This window comes from Lissotriton helveticus, chromosome 2_2, assembly GCF_964261635.1.
Source record: "Lissotriton helveticus chromosome 2_2, aLisHel1.1, whole genome shotgun sequence".
Classification (NCBI taxonomy): Eukaryota; Metazoa; Chordata; class Amphibia; order Caudata; family Salamandridae; genus Lissotriton; species Lissotriton helveticus.
The window spans coordinates 377,756,205-377,778,023 of NC_136060.1; the positions used below are offsets into that span (position 1 = coordinate 377,756,205).

The following is a 21,819-nucleotide window of genomic DNA, read 5'->3' on the forward strand; positions in this document are numbered from 1 at the left end:
ATTTCAGTCGTCAGAGCTTGTATTAAGTTGGGTAATAATCGTTTCGAGCCCTTTAAGTGTTTAAGGTAGTTCAATCCTTAGTGTGGGGTCTTTATCAGCACAGTGTGAGAGAGCACTCAATCTAGCAACAGCACGAAGAATCAAGCTGTGAAGTCAAGGGGAGTAGGCTCTATGTAGCTCTTAGTATGGGAAGCGGCACGGTCGTAAGTACACCTACAAACATCCGTGGTTGGAATGTGGGTCAGCAGATCCCACAAAATCTGAAGGCAATCCTCAAATGCAAAGCTCAACCTGCTGCCTCAAATCCGGAAGTGCAGGGTCCAGGAAGAGGAAGCTTCAAAGGCTTGCCTACTTTGTTATCTTCCCCAGGCCACTTGCTGCTGTCAGCAGCTGGTCCCCACTGGTTCTGACCCCCACTTTGGGCAGGAGAACCGGTGGGAAAAACAAGTGAGGAATAGAGGTGTGCCAACCTCTGCCAACTCCACCCCTCAGGTAGGTGAGGTGAAGCACAACTCTCAGTCCCAGGCTTCTTGACGATGGGGGGGACACAGCCAACCAGGGAAAGGCTATGGCGCCTTCCACTGGAGGGTGGCATAATAGGGGGAGTACCCACCCCAGGAAAGGGACCCATTGATCCCAACCTTTTACCTACCTGTAATGCCCCTAAATCTAGTATTTAGGGGCACCCCTGAACCTTGCTTCCTCTGACCAGAAGAAACTACAAGAAAAGTAGAAGGACCGAACAGCTGTGCTGAAGCCAACAAGAGGAAGCCACCCACTTACTTGGCTTCAGCCCCACCGGCCTGTCTCCACCTCAAACCTGCTCCTGCGAAATCCCGGTGTGTACTGCAGCCAGCAACCTCGAAAACCCCAGAGGACCTGCCTGACTTCAACCACAAAGACTGCGTCTCCTGTGAACACCGGATTTGTTCATCTCCAACCTCTGACTCCGGCCGGACACCGCAAATCCGCATCACTCTGCACCCACCATCTACGGCCCGAGCGGGCAAATACCACGAGGAGGTCTCCCCGGCGATCCTGACCCGAGATCCGGTGACCCCTGACCTGCTTCAAGCCTCCAGCCGACACCTGCAGTCTAAATACGGAAGGTCCCCCCAACCGCAACCAGGAGCTGGTAAGAAGATCCAACCCTAAAAGGCACTCTGACACCCCACGGCTTTGGGTGGCCAAACCAACGGTGCCTAAGCAACCCCCAACATACCTCTCAAAGTGGTGGTCGCACCCAGAAGACCTTCGTCCCAGAGTCTGCAGTGCCTTTGCAAACTGGTGGTTCCCCATTGCAAACAACAGGGCGCCCGACATCGAAACAGCACCCTGGACCTGGCCGCCCTAGTGCCACTGAGGGTGCACCTTTGGTGCTACTTTGTTTTCCCATTTGCCCTGAGCTAAAGTCCAGGAGCATTGCTCCCACAACCAAGTGGCCTGCTTGGCAGCAGATACCAACCAGAGGTCCCCTATCCCCCATTGGATAACATTGGGCTTCAGCACTCTGCACCCGGCCGCCCTAGTGCTGCTGAGGGTGTAACGAGAGTGCATCCCTGACCCTGGGGGACCCCTGAGTCTACCCCCAGAACCTCAACTCCCACTACCGAATACTTACTCTAAAACCGATAACACTATTTTCCTCCATAGGATAACCTTGACTGTTTTCTTGGAAAAGTTTCCAATTGTGGAGTTTGAAAACCTAAAGAAATTCTTTAAAATTGTACTATTTAACAAAAATGCTTTTACTTACCCGTTTACAGGAAATGTCCCATTGTAGTATCTACGTATACTACACTGTGCAAGAAAAGTAATCTAAAAAGTAACTTACCTGGTATTTTACTGAAAAGCCCATTCAAGTCTCTGTACTGTATTAACAGAGCAGTGCATTACTTTAAGTCAAAACAAAGTGCATATACCATTACAAATCCAAACTGTATTGTAACTGTATATTTACTGCAACGTATTTATTACTTACCTGTGCCAGGCTTGCCTGGTTCTAGGAAATAAAATAAAGAATTTTTATACAAAAACAATTGGCCAGTTGTTTAATCTTTGAGTGTGTGAAATGATTTGCTGATTGAGTGTGTACAACAAATGCTTAACACTGTCCTGTGATACTGCCTTACTGGTCGACCATACTACCCCAAATAAAGAGTAAGGTTTGATCTACTTTTACCTCTGCCTACCTTTTGGGTTCCACTGGACTCTGTGCACACTATACCTCACTTTGGTATAGTATATACAGAGCCAGTTTCCTACACACACTCACAACTTCTCACTAGACTGAGTGGAAAGATGGGATCAGTCCAACTTAGCTTGTTGTGCATTTGTCTAGACATATACTCGGACTTACTGGAAGACTTTAACCGCAAAGAACAAGTTACTTACCTTCGGTAACGATATATCTGTAAGAAACAGTAGTTAGTATTAGATTCCTTACCTTAGAATATCCCCAGGCGTCAGTCTGGATCCGGAAACTTTTGCGTAGCAGTACCCCTGCGCGTCGGTAGGCGTCGTCTGCAGGCGTCCCCTGCGGCTCCGCGTCGTCGGCGTCGTGCGCCGTGATGACGTCGCTGGAGTATATAGACGCCGCCTCCGCGCGCTGACGTCAGTTCTTTGCACACAGCTTTTCCGCGCCAGAACACGCAGAGCCATGTGAGAACCAACACTGGTGCCATTTGAAACTAGGGCCCTGAAAGGGATGTCCCTAACCCTAGGTATCAGTTCGCAGAACGGGGAGGATGGGCGGGGCGGTAAGGAATCTAATACTAACTACTGTTTCTTACAGATATATCGTTACCGAAGGTAAGTAACTTGTTCATCTGAAAGAAACAGGTTAGTATTAGATTCCTTACCTTAGAATAGATACCCCAGCAATACCAACCCCGGTGGTGGGTCTGCGAACCAATACAACCTACACCAGAAAGTCCTGGAGGACCGAACGGCCAAAGAAGCCATCCCTCCGGACTTGACTGTCCAGGCAGTAGTGCCTCGCAAAGGTGTGCAGCGAGGCCCACGTGGCCGCCTGGCAAATGTCCTGCAAAGGGACTCCCCGGCCCAGGGCAGTAGTAGCCGCCGTGGCCCGAGTGGAATGGGCCCTCAGCCCAACAGGAGGCTCCTTCCGAGCCAAAGAGTAGCATGCTTTGATGCACAGGACGACCCACCGAGAGATGGTCCGTTTCTGTACCGCCCTTCCCTTCTTCTCACCCACGTAGCCAACAAACAGTTGGTCATCCACCCGGAACTGGCGTGTGCGATCCATATAGAATGAAAGCGCACGTTTTGGGTCCAGACGATGGAGCCGCTCTTCATCCTTTGAAGGATGCGGAGGCGGGAAGAAGGAGGGCAAGGTGATGGACTGCCCAATGTGAAAAGCAGAGACTACCTTGGGCAGGAAAGAAGGTCTGGTCCGAAGAACCACCTTATCAGGATGAACAGACAAGAAAGGAGGTTGAACAGAAAGAGCCTGGAGCTCACTCACTCTCCTGGCAGAGGTGATGGCTACCAGGAAGGCCGTCTTTAAGGTGAGAAGACGGAGAGGACAGGAATGAAGGGGCTCAAAGGGAGCGCACATCAGGAAAGTCAAAACCAGGTTCAAGTCCCACTGAGGCATCACGAACGGAGCTGGAGGATACATGTGCGTGATGCCCTTTAAGAATCTTAACACAATAGGGGACTTGAACAAAGATGGCTGATCAGGTAGCCTCAAGAAGGCGGAAAGGGCAGAAAGATAGCCCTTGATAGTGCCCAGAGCAGAGCCCTGCTGGGCAAGGGAAAGGAGGAAGAGGAGAACCTCAGATAGAGGGGCAGAAAGGGGATCCACAGCCTTTGCTGTGCACCATGCCACAAATCTGTTCCACCGGCAGGCGTATACCGACTTTGTGGAGGGACGCCTGGCTGCCAGAATGACATCACAGACTTCAGGAGGCAAGTCAAATGGCCTCAACTGTCGCCGCTCAATCTCCACGCATGGAGGTGGAGACTGGACAGGTTCGGGTGGAGGACCGTCCCCTGCTGCTGCGACAGAAGGTCCTCCTGAAGGGGCAGGCGGATCGAGGGACCGACTGTCATGCTGAGTAGCTCGGGATACCAGTACCTTCGAGCCCAGTCCGGAGCCACAAGGATAACTTGGGCCCGGTCGCGCCTGATCTTCTTCAGCACTCTGGGCAGAAGTGGTATAGGCGGAAAGGCGTACAACAGACCGCAACTCCACTCGCGCCGAAAGGCGTCGCCGAGCGAGTGCCGTCTTGGAAACTCCAACGCGCAGAACTGATGACATTGCGCGTTCTCTTCTGTGGCGAATAGATCTAACCAAGGCTCTCCCCATTGCTGAAAGAGGCCTCTCGCCACATCCGAGTTCAGACGCCATTCGTGATCCACCGAGCACCGACGGCTGAGTTCGTCCGCCCTGGCGTTCAGAGAACCTGCCAGGTGTTGAACCGTCAGAGTCACGCCCTGACGTTCCAGCCATTGCCAGAGGCGCAGAGCCTCTTGGCAAAGGGTCCACGACCCCACACCGCCCTGTTTGTTGCAGTACCACATGGCGGTGGTGTTGTCCGTGAACACCTGCACTACACTCCCGTTGACAAAGGGGAGGAATGCCTTCAGTGCCAGGCGAATCGCCCGCAGCTCCAACATGTTGATATGGAGCCGGGACTCCGCCGGAGACCAGAGGCCTCTGATCTCCGCCTCTCCCAAGTGGCCACCCCAGCCTTGGAGGGACGCGTCCGTCACAACCACGTGCTCCGGCTGGGGAAGGGAGAGGGATCTGCCCCTGACCCAATCGCGGTCTGTAAGCCACCACTGCAACTGTCTCGCAGTGCCCTCCGAGATCAGGACATGGTCGGATAGGTTGCCCTGATGCTGGGCCCACTGAAACTTCAGGTCCCACTGCAGAGCCCGCATCCGCCATCTGGCGTGATGCACCAGAAGGATGCAGGAGGCCATCAGCCCCAGAAGCCGCAGCGTCAACCTGACCGAAACCCGGGATAACGGCTGAAAGATGGGAATCAGAGCCTGAATATCCCGGACCCGCCGTTCCGGGGGATAAACCCGAAACTGCGCCGAGTCGAGAACCGCTCCGATGAAAAGGAGCTTTTGAGAGGGACACAGGTGTGATTTCGGCACATTGATGGAAAACCCCAACTCGTGCAGGAGGTCTGCCGTCATCTGAAGGTGGTGGACGACTGTCTGGGGCGAGCCCGCCTTCAACAGCCAGTCGTCGAGGTAGGGGAAGACTGAAACCCCTAACCGGCGCAGATGAGCTGCGACCACCGCCATCACTTTCGTGAACACCCGTGGGGCGCTGGTAAGGCCGAATGGGAGCACGATAAACTGAAAATGCTCGTGGCCTACCGTGAACCGCAGGTAACGCCGGTGGGCCGGCAGGACGGGGATGTGAAAGTACGCATCCTGCAAGTCCAACGCTACCATCCAGTCGTGTGGGTCTAGAGCAGCCAAGACCTGAGCCAAAGTCAACATCTTGAACTTCTCCTTCCGGAGGAAGCCGTTGACGTTCCGTAGATCCAAGATAGGACGCAGGCCTCCCTTGTCCTTCTTGGGTACCAGAAAGTAGTGGGAGTAGCAACCACACCCTACTTCTGGCCCAGGAACGCGCTCGATGGCCCCCTTGGCCAAGAGGGCCGTAACTTCCTCCTGCAGAAGTGTCAAGTGGTCCCCCGACACACGGTGGTTCTGCGGTGGCATGGCTGGAGGAGTGGACTCGAAGGGGAGGGCATAGCCCCTTCGGACAAGCTGCAGCACCCACCTGTCCGATGTTATCGCGCGCCAGCGGGAGTGGTGATGGCGAACCCTGCCACCCACTGGCGTCACGTGAGCCCGAAAGCTCGGACTAGGAAGGCTTGGATGCCGCAGCGGAGGGAGGCGTGGACTGACCACGACGCTGGCCTCTACCGCCACCACGGCGGAAACCACGGGCGCCACCGCGCTGGGGAGCGCTCTGCGCCGCGTGGCTGGCAGCACGTGTGGGACCTCCTCTCCCTTGGCCACGAAAGGGCCGAAACGAACCCGTCTGCTGGCGCTGGGTCTGGGTCGAGAGACCCAAGGACTTGGCCGTGACCCTGGAGTCCTTGAAGCGCTCCAGCGCGTGGTCCGCTTTGTCACCAAATAGGCGACTGCCATCAAATGGCATGTCCATAAGCGTATTTTGGACGTCTGGTGAGAAGTTGGCAGATCTCAGCCAGGCATGGCGACGAATCGCCACCGTAGTGGACATGGCCCGTCCCAGTGAGTCCGTGGTGTCCAGACCACAACGGATCGAGTACCGCGCCGCATCCCGGCCTTCCACAAAGGCCCGGGTGAGCTTGTCCCGCACTTCCTGGGGGCATTGCGGCAAACACTCCTCGACCGTATCCCACAGGGAGTGGGTGTAGCGGCCCAAGAGGCACGCGGTGTTACAAGACCGCAGCCCAGCACTCAAAGAGGAAAACACTTTCTTTCCGAATTGGTCGTACCTCTTTGATTCCCGGTCGGGCGGAGCCGACGGAAATGCGGACTGCGAAGTGGAGGCCTGGATCACCAGACTCTCCGGGGAGGGATGGGTGGACAGGAAGGCAGGGTCGTCCGCGCAGGGACGGTGACGCCTGGCAACGTTCCGGTCAACCGGCGCACCAGAGGCGGGCCTGGACCAGGTGCCCAGAAGGACATCCGTCAGGGCCTCATTAAACGGCAGCAGAGGCTCCTGGGGGCATGACTGCGGTTTAAAAACTTCCGTCAGGATATTCGGTTTGACCTTCGCGACGGGGAGCTCAAGGTGTAAGGCCTTGGCAGCCCTCATCAGGACCACCGAATAGGCAGCACCCGCCTCGGACGCCACAGGGGACGGAGAGACAAACCCAGGGTTGGGCGACTCGTCCAGGCCACTGGCATCACCCAGATCACCTACCCAGTCCACATCGTACTGGCAGGCACGGGATAGAGGGTCCTCAGACCCCTCCCAACCCTCTCCATACTCCTCCTCGTCATACCCATATTCTGGGTCGACGATATAGACATCGGGGTCAACAGGCCCCATCGGCGTCGGGTCCGGCGTCGGCCGACGCCGGTCCGGCTCCGAGTCCGGAGTCGGGGAGGAAAGGGGGGTGGCGCCGCGCGGCGTCGGTGCCGGGGACCCGACGCCGGCCGGAGCCGACGGCGGAGTCGCTGCACCACGCGGGGGCGGTACCATGGGCTGGCCCACAGGAACCGACGCCGGAGAGGCCGGGAGACCAGCCGGCGACGAACCAGAGGGAACCAGCGGCGCCGGGGCCGGAGCCACCGGCGGCGCCGGGGCAGGAGCACCCGAACCGCTCGGGCCCCCAGACGGGACCGACGGGCCCGCAGGCGCCGAAGGCCCCGCCGGAGAAGACCTCGCCCTCATAGCAATGAGGAAGGCCTCGATCTCCTCACGCGACGCGCCTTCCCCAGGGACCGACAGGTGTGGGGCAGACGGCGTCGGCGACCCATGCGGGACCGCGGGGGTGGGGTCACCCGAGCCCCCGGCCGCAGCACGCGGGCGTCGGGGGGAGTCGGGGGTGCGATGGCGACGCCCCGACTTCTTGTGCTTACCTGACGAGCCGGAGGAATGGTGGCGACTCCCGGAGCGCCCATGGCGGCTCCGCGACCGCTCCCTCGACCGCTCCCTCGACCTCCGACCGGACCGGGACCGCTCTCGACGCGGGGCCGACAACCGGAGTTCGAGAAGCTTGCGGGACCGCTCCCGCCTAGCTTTTCCAGTCAAGGCCCGACAGTCGACGCAGGACTCCACGTCGTGGTCCGCGCCCAGACACCGGAGGCAGAGTCGATGGTGGTCGGTGACCGACATCATGCGGTCGCACTCGTCACAACTCTTGAAACCGGGCATCCTACCGGCACCGTAAAGAAGTTAACAAAAAACTTGGTCAAAAGACCGGAGTACTGCTCTTCGGATCTGCGCTAACTGGCGCGGAAAAAAGAAGAACTGACGTCAGCGCGCGGAGGCGGCGTCTATATACTCCAGCGACGTCATCACGGCGCACGACGCCGACGACGCGGAGCCGCAGGGGACGCCTGCAGACGACGCCTACCGACGCGCAGGGGTACTGCTACGCAAAAGTTTCCGGATCCAGACTGACGCCTGGGGATATTCTAAGGTAAGGAATCTAATACTAACCTGTTTCTTTCAGATTTGCATTTTTCACGGTAGTGGTCTCAAGATTGTGACTGCGATCTGCCCGCATCTTGGAGAGGTTCCCATGTTTCGACCACAAACTCTTCCTGTGCTCTGAGACAGTTCTGCGTCAGAGTCCCAAACTGTCTTAAGGTGCATGTGGGAACACTTGTCACACAACTCTTCCACGAGTCTAAACACCACAAACGCATGTTTTCTGGGTCTGTGATGGACATCTGCTTTCTACAGTCTACATAGTTAATGGGTTAAATCCTGTAGTTTTCAGGAGGTATATCGTTCGCTGACACACTGTTTACAACTTTAAGGCTGTCGGAAAACCAACTAAGTTGAGAGTGGAGTCCAGATGGCCAAAGAAGTAGAAAGAAAGGGATTGAAGTCAGCATGTGGGGTGTGGGAGGGATGGGCAGAAACAGAAGCAAGGAGGCTGTATACATTTTTTAATGTTGAATGACTTTATTGGCGGAAGTTACATAGATTAGGGTAAACAGGCTCTCAAACAGATGCTTTAAATCTTCTTCCGTCCCTTTCAGCTTGATGGTGGGAGTTGCTCAGGAGGGGGTAGGCTCAAAGCAAAAAGAAAAAGGAAGGTGGCGGTAAGTAGGAGTCCGTTCATAAATCTTGTGCAGGATAGGTACCTCACCACCAAAAAATAGTGAGGCGCTGTGGAGATATAGTGGCTTAGTTTGGATGTGGCTTATGGTGAACAGGATAGAGCGTGATAGGCAGAATTTCTAGTTAGTCTTCTTGGTATTCCTAATGATTAGTAGAAGAAGAGATAACAAAACGAAATGAGGTCATTCAAAACAAACAAAAATGAGCCAAAATCCCCTTCTGGGCTTGTTTGTATTGGACGAATTGGTCTCTTCTCCCCACCAGTTACCGCGACTGGATAATACCGGAACAAAACTATGTGGAGGAAATAAAGAGGAAACAAAGACAAGCAGCGCCAGGAGGAAAATATAAATAAAAGGAAAACTGTTCAACTGAATAATTGCCCTGTTCCAACCTGTACCTGGGAGCTCTGAAAAACCCGCCCGAGTTGCACACTTTGTCTCCCCTTCCTCCCGCTTATGTACTGCGTCTGCAGAAACTCTCCTGAGTTGCGGCGGGTAGCGTGTTCTCCTCCGAGGGTGACCACCACTTCTAAACATCAGGCTACTGGGCTGCCGTCTGGACCCTCGTCTGCAGGACACTCCTCCGCGGCGTCTCCTGTCCACATAGACACCGGCTTCCCGATCTTCACGTCTTCCAGCTGGTTCTGTGCGTCTTCTGGCTTGTTCCATTCATGCCCTCGAACCTCACACGCCTGTATTGGTGGCTGGATTTTCTTCTTCTCTGGCACCCTCCGATTGGTCCTTGGTGTAAGTCATGCCCCTCTTTAATGTCTGTGAGGGACAACGACAGTCCTTTTTAGTTTCCCTTCTCTGCCTCCTCCTACCTGCGATCGATATAATGGTGAAGATAGTTTTTGCTCTTTTCCTTGGGATTTCACACATGGAGTTTATATGTGGCTCCACTCAGTCACGTCCGAGGCAGTAGCCACCTGTCGGCATGGTAGCATTGCTGAATAATTTCCTGGATTAAGCCTGGCACCTGGGAATATTCTAAGGGTGAGGAATATCCACTTGGAAGTATCAACAACTACCTGCCAGCTGATGTTTTTTTACTTTTGGTCATCCATGTGTTCGCTGAAGTGTGTTTGAATATCAAGGGGCATATCCAGGACTTTGCCGTGCACCTACAGATCAATAGACATGCTTTTATGCCACCCCTGCCAGCTGGTGGAAGCAGATGTTTGGTACATTCTTGGCCAATAAGTACGATGCGCACCCTCATGCGGCTTGCCTGATTCTGGACTTGAAGAAGGCCTTTGATGCTCTTATATGGCCTTACCTTTTCGCTGTCCTACGACGGGCGGGAATCGGTCCAACTCTCCTAAAATACACACAGCTTCTATACACCAAACTCACATCGCGGGTTAGAATAGGCAGATATATTTCTTCCCCTTTTAAGGTGGAGAGAGGTACGAGACAAGGCTGCCCACTATCGCCCTCTGATCTTCGTCCTGGCAGTAGAACCGCTGGCGATACGACTCCGTCGGCAGGGGACCACATGGGGCATCCCCATAGGGGATACGGTCCACTGCGTGTCCCTCTACGCGAACGACCTCCTTCTATATGTCCGAGATATCACCGCGGACCTTACACCCATTTGGACAACTCTGACGGAGTTTGCGGAGGCATCCGGGCTCAGGGTAAACTGGACGAATCCACAGTATCAGTTACGCCCGACTCTCGAGCCGCGGGAGGTGAGGAGAGGGACACAGCATCTCTCCTGGAGTATGAACGCCCCCGATATCTCAGTGTCCACTTGTACCACTCCCCCGGCGATATTTATGAGGGCAACTATCGCACAGTGTTAGCCAGCATCAGATCGTCAGTGGGTTTCTGGAAGAGCCTCCCGTTAGCCACGATAGGCCGAGTAGCCCTAGCCAAGATGATCATTGTTCCCCGGCTATTGTACTACTTCACGAATTTGACGGTCATCCCTCCCAAGTCCTTTTTTCGGGACCTGTATTCGCTTCTCCGCTCACTTATCTGGGGAGCAAGCAGACATTGAATAGCTCTCACTATACTGCAGCTGCCCACTACACAAGGTGGCCTTGGCGCCCCTGCCTTCGAATCATACTTCCTAGAGGCGCAACTACAATGGATATCGTACTGGACGGCGGGTAGGCATACCGGAGAAACGCATAGGGTACAGGGCCCAGTCCCTACCCCGGAGCTCTGTCGTCCACTGCTTCCGGGCACCAAACCACGACAGACGTACCAGCTGCAAGTGTCAATGGCCTGTCGATGTATGCAAAGAATTCACCGCATGTCGGCAGAGACCCCGCACTACTCCCCTCGACTGCCGCTGGTCGGCTGGCCCAAACGTGAGGCATACTTCATGTCCACCATGCTCCGGGTATGGACGGAACGAGAGCTCACTCAAGAGGAGGATCTATTCACAGACAGGCAACTCTGTCCCTATGTGCGGCTCATGGAAGAATACAATCTCCCTCCGGGGCAGTTTTTAACTCACCGACAGCTTATAGAGGGTTTTCGGTCACACTCTGACCTTTCTGCGGGCGAACCGGCGACACACCCGGTCATCCACACCATATTATACATGGGTATAGGCCGACACTTGGTTACTTGACTATATAGGTCCGTCAGAGAACTGGTTAATAGACCACTGCATGCTCTTCGAGCCATCTGGGAAGATGAAATTGGGAGACAATTGCATGACGGGGAGTGGGGACGTACGCTGGAATTCCCCAAGAAAGTGTCCAGAAATGCACGTTTTAAAAATATTCAGTTTTACGTCCTACACAGAGCATATCAAACACCGGCGCGTCTGCAGCGTTTTTCCCCAGATACCCCCTTTCTCTGCCCCAGATGTCACGCCCCAGACCTGCATTTCCAACACGTTTTGGAGCTGCCCCTCTCTTCGCCCATATTGGTCTATAGTACTGGACACGCTCCCAGAACTCACAGGACTCATGGGTCTCCACACGTGGGAAGCAGTAGCGCTAGGAATATTCCAAAAACCAAAAACTCAGAAGGTTCAGGCTCGCTTCGCATCCTTAGCCACGCTCCTGGCCAAACTAAATATAGCCATGACCTGGCGAACTACAGCAGGCCCCCCCCCCCCCCCCCCCGATAGAGGCGTGGGTGCGGTACAGAAGTGGGCAAAAGTAGAGGAGGAGGCACTGAGGGAGGAGGAAGCAAAGGGTCTACGTAAACATCCCATATCGTTGGAATCGGTCCTACTATCCCACCAGTTAAAGCAATTACGCACGCGCACTGACCCCAATGCCTCAGCATGGTCCCACAAGCCCGGTGGCGTGTTCCTCACAGCGAAGCATACACGCCACTGCCCCCCCACCTGACCGCCACATGAAGTAAATGCCTCCCCGCTACACACTACACTGTATAATACACCTAGCGACACAGTCCAACAGACAGCCCTCCAACAGGGATAGGTCATGTCATCCCGTACACGACTTGCCCCAGATGCTCTACATGATGTCTACGTCCTGACTCCCACCCCCATCCCCCCCCTCGACTCACCCCCAGTTAATTATCCCTGGTTCTTACTGGCAGCACGTTTCAGAGAGAACAAGTGAACTGCAACTACAAACGTTTCCGCTGCACACACGATGAACGCTCTTTGACGGAATAACAAAACGGTTGCTGTAAATAGTGCATATTACCATGTAACATGCTTGTTTCTGCAACAACGTTAATAAAAAATATTTTTAAAAAAAATTCATGGCCAATAAGTAATAGTGGCGGAGGCATCAGTCCCTACTCTCATGCATCCTTTAACAGTGTACTGTTTGTAAAATTCTAGAAGCAGGATGATGTAACTCCACATCCTTTGGGCATATCCACCAAAACGTAAGAGCATTAGCTGGGAATTCTGCAACCACAGAGCTCACTCTTCTGCCTTACTATCTCAGGAGTGCAAACAGCCATGATCGACTTGCACGTTCTTCACTGGGAAGCTTCCACAGTCTGGGTCAGTGTCTGGTGTGCAATATCTATTCTCAAACATTGGAACGAGGGAAGGCAGGAAGTCAAACAGGAAAAGGTTGTTTTGTTGAAATCATTGGGAGGCTAAGCTTTTTCACAGTTCTCTCCAAGAATGCATGCATTCTGGAAAGGTCATCCAGCGGTACATCAGCCTGACCCTGCACCTATTCTCCACCATTTGTTGCACGCTCCTTCTAATGATCCTCTGTGACTTGAACTTCACAGTTTTATCTGAAGAGTCAGAATTGCAAGTGAATGCATCAAGAGAAGTGAGCTGCCTTTTTGCAGAAGACACAAACAAATGTTTCCTTTTTTCGCAGATGTTTTTAGAGGGGCACATTTTGCAGAATCATTCCCAAAGGAGGAGACATGCAATGCATAAAGGCAGTAAATGCACACTAGTTGTGGATAATCCGCGCACCATAAAAAACTCATTGTGCTGCAGAAGGTAAAGAAGGGTCTGGGGCAATATCCAGGAAGATAAAAAAATTGAAATCCCTAAGTTTTGATGTCACTAGATACGCAGTAGATAATCTGAGCAATGGTATCCTCTTGGGCGGTGGGGCTCTCGATCAAATTTTGAGTGCGTTCAACTAAGGTGAATATGCTACTAAAGGAATACTGTTCTTGGGTCTATGGCCATGTTAACGTTAATTGCTGGTTTAAATGACCAGGTATTCCCAGTCTGATGGGGAATAATTCAAATGTGCATCTATGAAAGATCCAATGCTGGAGAACTACTTTCATTAAGGAGTTGCATGAAGGGTATGAAAGAAGTCACCAGCAGACAAAAAAGCTAGCTTGCAGAATTTCTGGTGGGGTTTGGTTAGGTGTAAATGTAGGCTGGGGAAACCGTTTGAGGCTCTGAGGCAAATCCAGTTGTGATTCAGCATTCCTGGATATGGGGATAGGTAATTTCACAATCTGTTATGGTTTCTTGACCCAGATGTAGCATTAAATGAATATAGTTGCCACCTGCATACGTGTAACAGCGAATAAAAAAGCTTAAAAAACTGGACTAGTGGTACCAAGTACTACTCTTTACAAACTTCCTGCACAATAAAATAGGAGCATCACAGTCTCTTTTTCTGTTTAGGTTCAAAGTCTTCTAGAGTAACCAGCCAAAATCGTTGAACAATCATAGCCCCAGAAACTCTCTCCTATACCCTAACGGTCAAAGTGCAAAACTGTTTAGGGCCCCAAAATACTTCTCGTACTTGCATAAAGTTGCAGGCTAAAGAATGGCAGGATTAAAATGGCCTACACATAAACAACTAGAACAGTTCCAGTTTTTCTATTTGCAAAGGCAAATGCATCTAAAAATCATTGGCCGTAGAACACTTTATAGGGCTGGCTTCTTTTAGAGTAAACAGACTAAGTTGTTATCACCAAGTACAGACAAATCCAACATAATCAAACTAGCCTGATCCAATTAGACCATCATCAACTCACCCAATCTCCAGATGTGGCCACGAGATGGAATGGGTTTAATTTGCACATCCACTACATAAAGCAAAGGCATCCACAAACTAAAGTTGCTTTCATAAAACCAAAAACATTGAACAAATTCTTCTCTAGAGAGACCCCCACCTCAAGAAAACACTCCACCTAAACATCATATCCTTTAGTTGCCAAACTGTGTTGGGCTCTTAAAACTGAACCCTTCAAATAGCATCTCATTCTTAGAATCAAGTTTTAATTTCCACTCAGACTATTAGATCTTTCAAAGCTGCCAAATCTTTTCATGCACTTCCATCTTCAATATTGAAATTCTTTGTTGTATGCAGCCAATCAAAAAATGATTACGTATTCTTTCCATTTTAAAAGTCTTCTATAATTTATATGCCACTTAAGGGAAATTTGTACACTAGCAAAGTATTGACAAAAAAAGCAGTGGCAATTACCTTTTAAAATATTCCACTTCCCGTTCAGTCTCATCCATCTCCACACTGTCTAGATCAATATCTTTGGGAAGAAACACGTCATCTGTAAGATAAAAACAGCCAATTTTCTTCTATTTCTCTGTCAGGTCACAGACAAATAAAAAAACGTAGAACTTTAGCTAAAACATTCCCGACATGATTTATTTTCTCCAGTAATTTGCAACAATCAGATACAGTTTACAAAGACAGCGAAAGGTAAACATGCTCCTGGAAAGAAATTAGGATGCAGAACTATTAAATCAGTACGACAGGTCCTCCAGTGCAGATCACATATGAATTTCATATTTTTACATCAAGCAACATAATTATAAGCAAGCAGATAATGGATAAGAAGCAGCACAACGCTATAGTATTGGCAAATGGGAAAAAGGGAAAAATGACCCACTCAATGATAAAAGCGGCTGAAAATGATTATTTAGCCAAGGTATCATTCATAAATTTACATACTGTAATACTTCCACACTAGTAAGTGAACACTTCATGACACTAGAAACGTATTTAGCAAACATCCCTTAACTGTCTAAAAGGCTACACAAAGTGTTCTGGTGCCCCCCAAACCATCTTACAATATTTTGGCAGGAGGAGAAAACTAGTGATACACAGCAGATGGACAAGAGCTGACTGGAAGTCATGGACAATACTTGTTGTAGAGAAGAACCACTGATGAACCTTTGAAAGATGTCATTTTGTGTACATGAAACTAGTAGTGAAAGTCAGAAACAAGGACAACAAGGACATCTACCATCACCAAAGTAGTAATGGGGCTATATTACCAACAGGAAAATGAACTAGATTAATTTCAAATCGAAATTGCTTACAGAAAATTTGAAAACATCGTCATGTAGTGGCATGGCAGAGATTTAATCCTATAACAGAAAATTTGAAAACATCGTCATGTAGTGGCATGCCAGAGATTTAATCCTATAACAGTGAAATCCCAAGGACCCAACTGTTGCAGCCTTGCCTTTAAAAGTGTATACTGTGGATGTTCTGAAAGCGAAGAGCCAAATAAGTCGAGTGGTTAATTCAATTGATAAACTTTCCTTTTTGAACTTTCACTCCAGCAAAAGGACCTTATTACACAATAAACTTTCTAATTTGACTCAGCTCATTAGTTCTGCCAATGAAAATCCTGACAGTTCTTTTGGACTTTAGGATATGGAGATTGCCCTGAATGACTGTCAAGAAAAATGATAAATGGTTTGCAATAGACATAATCAACTTCACTAATTTGTATAGCAGAAATTCAACCTACAATGTAAAAATCATTTTCCAACGAAATATTACAGGTTCTAACTGCGCCAGCTAGAAAGCAGACCCAATTACATTTCAATATCACCAGTGCTTAATTTATGGCAGTGTTTGTTGGTGCTGAGCACCTCAACTCATTCTTAACACTTATTTTAATCAGAACTTCTGCGACAGTACACTACATGGTGGTGCTGTGCTTACAATCTGCCTGGTCTATGCCTAGACTTCTGCTCTGTATCTCACATGGAATGGCAATGTTGCTTTTTCATACCAGAGATGGACGCAAGCAGTCAGGTTTCACCCCCACAAGTTACCAAATAAAAAAAGCTGAAAGACAGTGGACATATTTCCAGCCACTCCTGAGCAGTACAGTGCACAACGTACATCAGTATGGGCCCCGTTCACTGCTGCAGCTAGTTAGGAAGTAATCAAATGGTTATTTGGTAGTTGATAGGTTCGACAGTCAAAAGGCTACGTGGCAAAGAGCATGAACCTGGAGGCAGTTTACATAACACAAGTCAGCATGCACCCTGTAATCGATGTTAGTGGCATCACAGTCACTTAGTCACCAGCACCACGTCTGGGAACTGTTCACAGCATCATGAGATAGACTGGCAGGAAAAACAAGAGAAAAGTAACGAAACTGAAAAGAAGCAGGTTAGGGTTTCCTTTGAAGACCAGCACAATGCTCAGGAGGTAGAGGTTAGAACAAGGTAACATGCTGTCAAGCAAAGGGCCACTGCTATGATGACAACACTGCTGGTGAACAAAGAAAGGAATATGCTACTTACCAGTATGCATCTGTTCTTGGCATAGAGGGCTGCAGAGTGGTACATTTATGAATAGATCGCCATCTGGTGTTGGGCTCGGATGATTGCACTTGTTTTTCTTCTGGAGAAGTCTTTGTCGTCATCGATGACTCCTCCTCTAGGTGTTAGTGCGCATGGGCATCGGCTCCATCCTTAGATTGTTTTGCCATAGTAGGGTTAGATGGAGTAGTGTAGTATAATACATAAAGATATGCCCATGTAAGTGTATCTAAATAAGATAATGTTGGGACAGACACTGGTTTCCGGGGAGGCAGGGAGGGCATGTACCACTCTGCAGCCCTCTATGCCAAGAACAGATGCATACTGGTAAGTAGCATATTCCGTTCGAGGCATATGGGCTGCAGATGGTACATTTATGAATAGATTATACAGCAGTTACCTCCCTAGCGGTGGTCACCCGTGTCTGTCGCAACTGTTTGAAATAGAGTTTTTAATACAGCTTGGCCCACTCTGGCTTGTTGTGTAGCCTGCACATCAACACAGTAGTGCTTTGTAAAGGTATGTGGTGTAGACCAAGTTGCTGCTCTACATATGTCATCTAGGGGAATGTTTCCTAAGAATGCCATAGATGCTCCCAGCTTACGTGTAGAATGAGCTCTAGGAGGAACAGTTAATGTTCTCTTTGCTTTTATGTAACATATTTGTATACATCTTACAATCCATCTAGCGATGCCTGCTTTAGAGATAGGATTGCCCTTATGTGTTGGGGAAAATGCTACAAATAGTTGTTTAGTTTTCCTGAAATTTTGTGTCTTTTCTATGTAGTACAAAATGGCCCTTTTGACATCTAGTGTATGTAGGGCCCTTTCTGCTACCGTCTGTGGCTTTGGGAAAAAGACTGGTAGTTCCACCGGTTGATTGATGTGAAATGCTGAAATTACTTTAGGCAAGAACCTTGGGTTTGTTCTAAGAACCACTTTATTCTGATGTAATTGTAAGAATGGTTCTTGTATTGTCAATGCCTGTAATTCACTTACTCTCCTGAGTGAGGTAATGGCTATAAGAAAGGCCACCTTCCATGTAAGGAATTGTATTTCACACCTATCCATAGGTTCGAAAGGTGGTCCCATTAGTCTGGTGAGTACTACGTTGAGGTTCCAGACCGGGGAAGGTGGTAATCTTGGTGGAATGACTCTCTTAAGGCCTTCCATGAAGGCTTTTATCGCTGGCACTCTAAACAGGGATATGTGCTGCCTGTTTTGTAGGTACGCTGCTAGATGTACTGTGGAAAAGTAAATTTTGCCATGTTGTATGTGCCTACGTGTTCCCCATATTATGCTATATGTGCATGATCGATATGCATGTATTCCCCTCTGATCGATTAAAGACGCAATTACAGTTGTGTCCATCTCTAGTATGCCAGTTTCCAGTCCTCGTGAAAGCAACGAATATTAAGCCTATGTAAACCTACGTTGCCACATTTTACGGTGTGCACGTTAACTCATTGAATTGTCCCCGTTTCTAGGCCTCAAAAGGGCCCGGACACCAGATTCAGCTCCTGTCTCCTGAACCCTCTCCGAGGAACGATACAGCCCCCACCTGCATCCCTGACCCTTCGCTTACTTCATGCCTCGCAGTGCCCGACCCGGCCTGGCTCTGCCTCCCAGTCTGCCAAGAGTATGTTATGATTCTAGTTATCAGTCCAGCCCTCCTTCTCTGCATTCCTGAGCTACTGAATCGCATCAATAGTTTCCGTCATGGTCTAGCCTTACTGTCTCCATGTAAGAGAAATACTGTATTAATATTCATAGAATATTCCTAGCACACGCAATACATGTAGAATTATGCATGCATCAGTCCTAATGTCTAGTAGCCTTTGCCCTGATAACTTTTGGATTCTATCAACATGTACTCCAAAACACCAGATACCAGATATGATATAGGTACAAGTCGCTCTGACACTCCAGACTTTAGTCTCCTCTTCTAGCGCAGAAGTCATAGCCCCCAGTTCCCTGGTAACACGTCATTGCCCGTTTGCGCGCACCACTAGGTTAGAGGTCCCAGCTGCTCAGGTAGCCCCCTCCATGTTTCCGCCCCATTTATGACACTTCTGTTACGTTTACATCACATGTCTATGTATACGCCCTGTACACGCCTTCTTGTTACATCATTTTGCCCTTATCTTTCGCGACTGCTACGAGTCACGCCTACTGCTACGCCTACTGTATTGAATGTAATGCAATTGTTTTGATATATATACTGTGAACTGTTACTGAAAGTTGTCCAAGCCAATCCCCGATTCCCATTTCCCCGGCAGCTGCCTTCGTCCTATTCCCGTACAGGCTGTCCTGTTCCTGTCCTTTATGCCTGATTAAAGCCTGTCGACTCAAGATAACTCGAATCCTGACTCTTATTTATTGAGCTATCTGTTTTATTGATTGTATTAAAAAATAGTACCGGTAATTAATTATTTATTTACCACATAATGGCGCCCGAATAGGGACTTGCCCTTTCCCCACGCGCCGGCGAAGCCACGCAGGCCCCCTGATCCTCTGCAGCCGTGACGGAACCATACCGTGCACGTGCAGATATTTCTGCTTCAAGTATCCCTCAGGCCCACGGAGGAGACGGAGGTTGCGGTCCAGCATCCAGACGAGGCGGTGAGGAACGCGGCGAGTCCCGACCAGAGCCCAAGCCGAGAGTCCAAGGTCCGAGGTATCCGGAGGCCCACCTGTAACTGAAGTCCGAAGTTCGTAGTCCGTCGTCGTAGCAGTCCAGTCCAGTCCGAGGCCTTCCGTTCTTGCTGCCCGGTGAGTACCGTTGCTGGGGTAGTATCTAGACAGGGTCAATTAATTTGTCTCTGGTCCGTGGGTTTGGGTACACAGATCCAACACGAAGTGTTCACCTAGGTGGACGCGGGTCCTGACGTGTCTCTTTATGGGACCGGTAAGTTTCGCGCTGTTTTAGCAGTGCATCTAGTCATTCTAGTAAGTTCTGTTCTCAAGAAATTCATGTGTTCTGTCCAAACTGTTAATCTAAATGTTATTCCATGTGTTTTTCAATGTCGTGGTATGAGTGATTTGTTTTTTCAGTTATTATTGTGTTTATCGTGTATTGTATTGTGTCCAGATTCCAGCCTAGACAATGCCTCTATTCTCGAAACTACGTCAGTTAAAAACCAGAAAAGGGTTATTAGAGGAAGCAGTTCCTGTCCCGCCTAGGGACAGTCCAGGTCATTTTATGTATCATAAGCATGGCTTGAGTGCCATATTATATCTAGACTTATGGGTGGAGTACACCAAGGAATTAGAAGAAAAGTATAGATGGCCCGTATCAGGTACGTGGGATGCTGAGTGCATCATGCGAGTAGAAGAAGCATTATGGAAAAAGAAAGCCAGACAGTCCCAGAAAGATGCCATCGAGTTATGGCGCAAAGAATCTCATAGAAGAACGGAAAAAGAAATCAGAAAAACAGAATTAAGAAAGGAATCCTCAGAAAGAGCCCAAGAAAGGGAATTGATCGAAGTAGGTGAACGAGTTAAAACCGAACAGTCAGACAGACAGAGAAATGCCCTTATTAAGGGTATGTATCCTCTTCTTGCCGAGGGTTTGCCGAAAGCAACCCCGGAAGCACCATGTAATTTTCCGCCGCCATTAGTTCCGATTAAGTTACGTCACAAACCGACTGCAGCTGATATTTTTCTCTCGTCCTATTTGGACGACACAGTCCCAGTCTATGCAAATCCTGTTCCGCCAGCTCCCGTAAATAATGTAATTCCTGTTCCTCCAACCACCGGGGCACCCGTTACAGCACCTGTTACGGCACCCCCGGTCCAGCCTACAGTAAATGTACCCGCTACATTAGTCACTCTCCCAGCACGTACGATACCCGTAGACGATTCTAGTCTAGGGGCCACGGGGGGTAGTCCTCCTGGAACCCCGCCTCAACCCAGACGTATAACGTTACTCGAGTTACATGCACGAGCGTTACAGCGTTCGCCGAAAATTCAGTCAGTTGCAGATATCAAGCGTGCCCTTACCGAATGCCGTTATGATCCAGTCCCAGGCGATGATGATATGGTCCTGTATTCATTGCGTGTAAGACGGGTGACCGAATATCTGGACACCCTACCGAATATGAAAGGTTATCTAGACAGAATATATCGTTTCATCCGTACAGGAGTAGATCCAGGAAGTATTGGCGATGCCATGGTTCAAAGGAAAGTCGAGATTCAGCTCATGCTTTTAAAGTTTCTAATAAATTGTTTAATAAGAGAACAAGATTATCCGGATAAAGATCCAGAAGAAATGAAAGTCCTGACCAAGTGGAGTGACCATATAGCCGAGGGAAGACACAAGACACAGAACTGTATAGAGAGTATGTACAAGAAAATCCGTAGGGAAATAATAAAGTTACACGAGAAACGAGAAGCAGCACAAGTAACCGAGAAAGAAGACGACTCTGATAATGAAGAACTAGACGACGAGAATCCCTCCAGAATAGCGTATGTAGGTAGAACTAGACTTCCCGACCGACATTCACGCCTAGAACACAAGAAAGTTTTCCCTCCTCCGGCACCAGAACAAGGTTCTCTTGAGCAAGTATTTCAAGTTACCGATCACATTCTGAAATCACGAATCGGTTATAGTAAACTTAGTACCATGCATGAACAAGAACTAGCCCGATCAGCAGTCCGATGGACTACTGATTCTACCACTTTTCCAGACGAAATAGTGGCACAAATGTTTCTGAAACTGCCCCCAGCCGAGCAGCGACTGGTGGGTATGTATATGATCCAGCACCTCATTACACTGTATGAGGGACAGCATTCTGATCCAGGTCCGTTACATGATGTTTTGAACGAGTTACTCCAGTATAGATGGAGAGGTCTAGGTACCGATTTAATTAGTATCATTCTAGAACAGCGCCACAAATATCGAACGTTTCTGAATACGCATTTTGTTCATGTCTCACCTCCAGAAAGTAAATCATTTTACATAGATAGACAGCATCCGTTACGAGAAGTACACCCAGTTAGGACAGCGGGTGGTGATCTAGAACGAGTATTTGTTTATACCCCTATCACAAAGATGGAACTCTT

The 21,819-nt window shown here is 49.6% G+C and overlaps 1 protein-coding gene across 2 annotated transcripts in view; it reads right to left on the reverse strand.

The window, feature by feature from the left end:
- The window catches only part of FAM193A (family with sequence similarity 193 member A), a 542,579-nt gene that overhangs the window by 22,614 nt on the left and 498,146 nt on the right, over positions 1–21,819 (reverse strand). For both annotated transcript variants that reach the window (XM_078678579.1, XM_078678578.1), the window contains one exon: positions 14,658–14,739. In XM_078678579.1, coding sequence (XP_078534705.1) covers positions 14,658–14,739 — 82 coding nt within the window. The remainder of the gene's footprint in view (positions 1–14,657; positions 14,740–21,819) is intronic.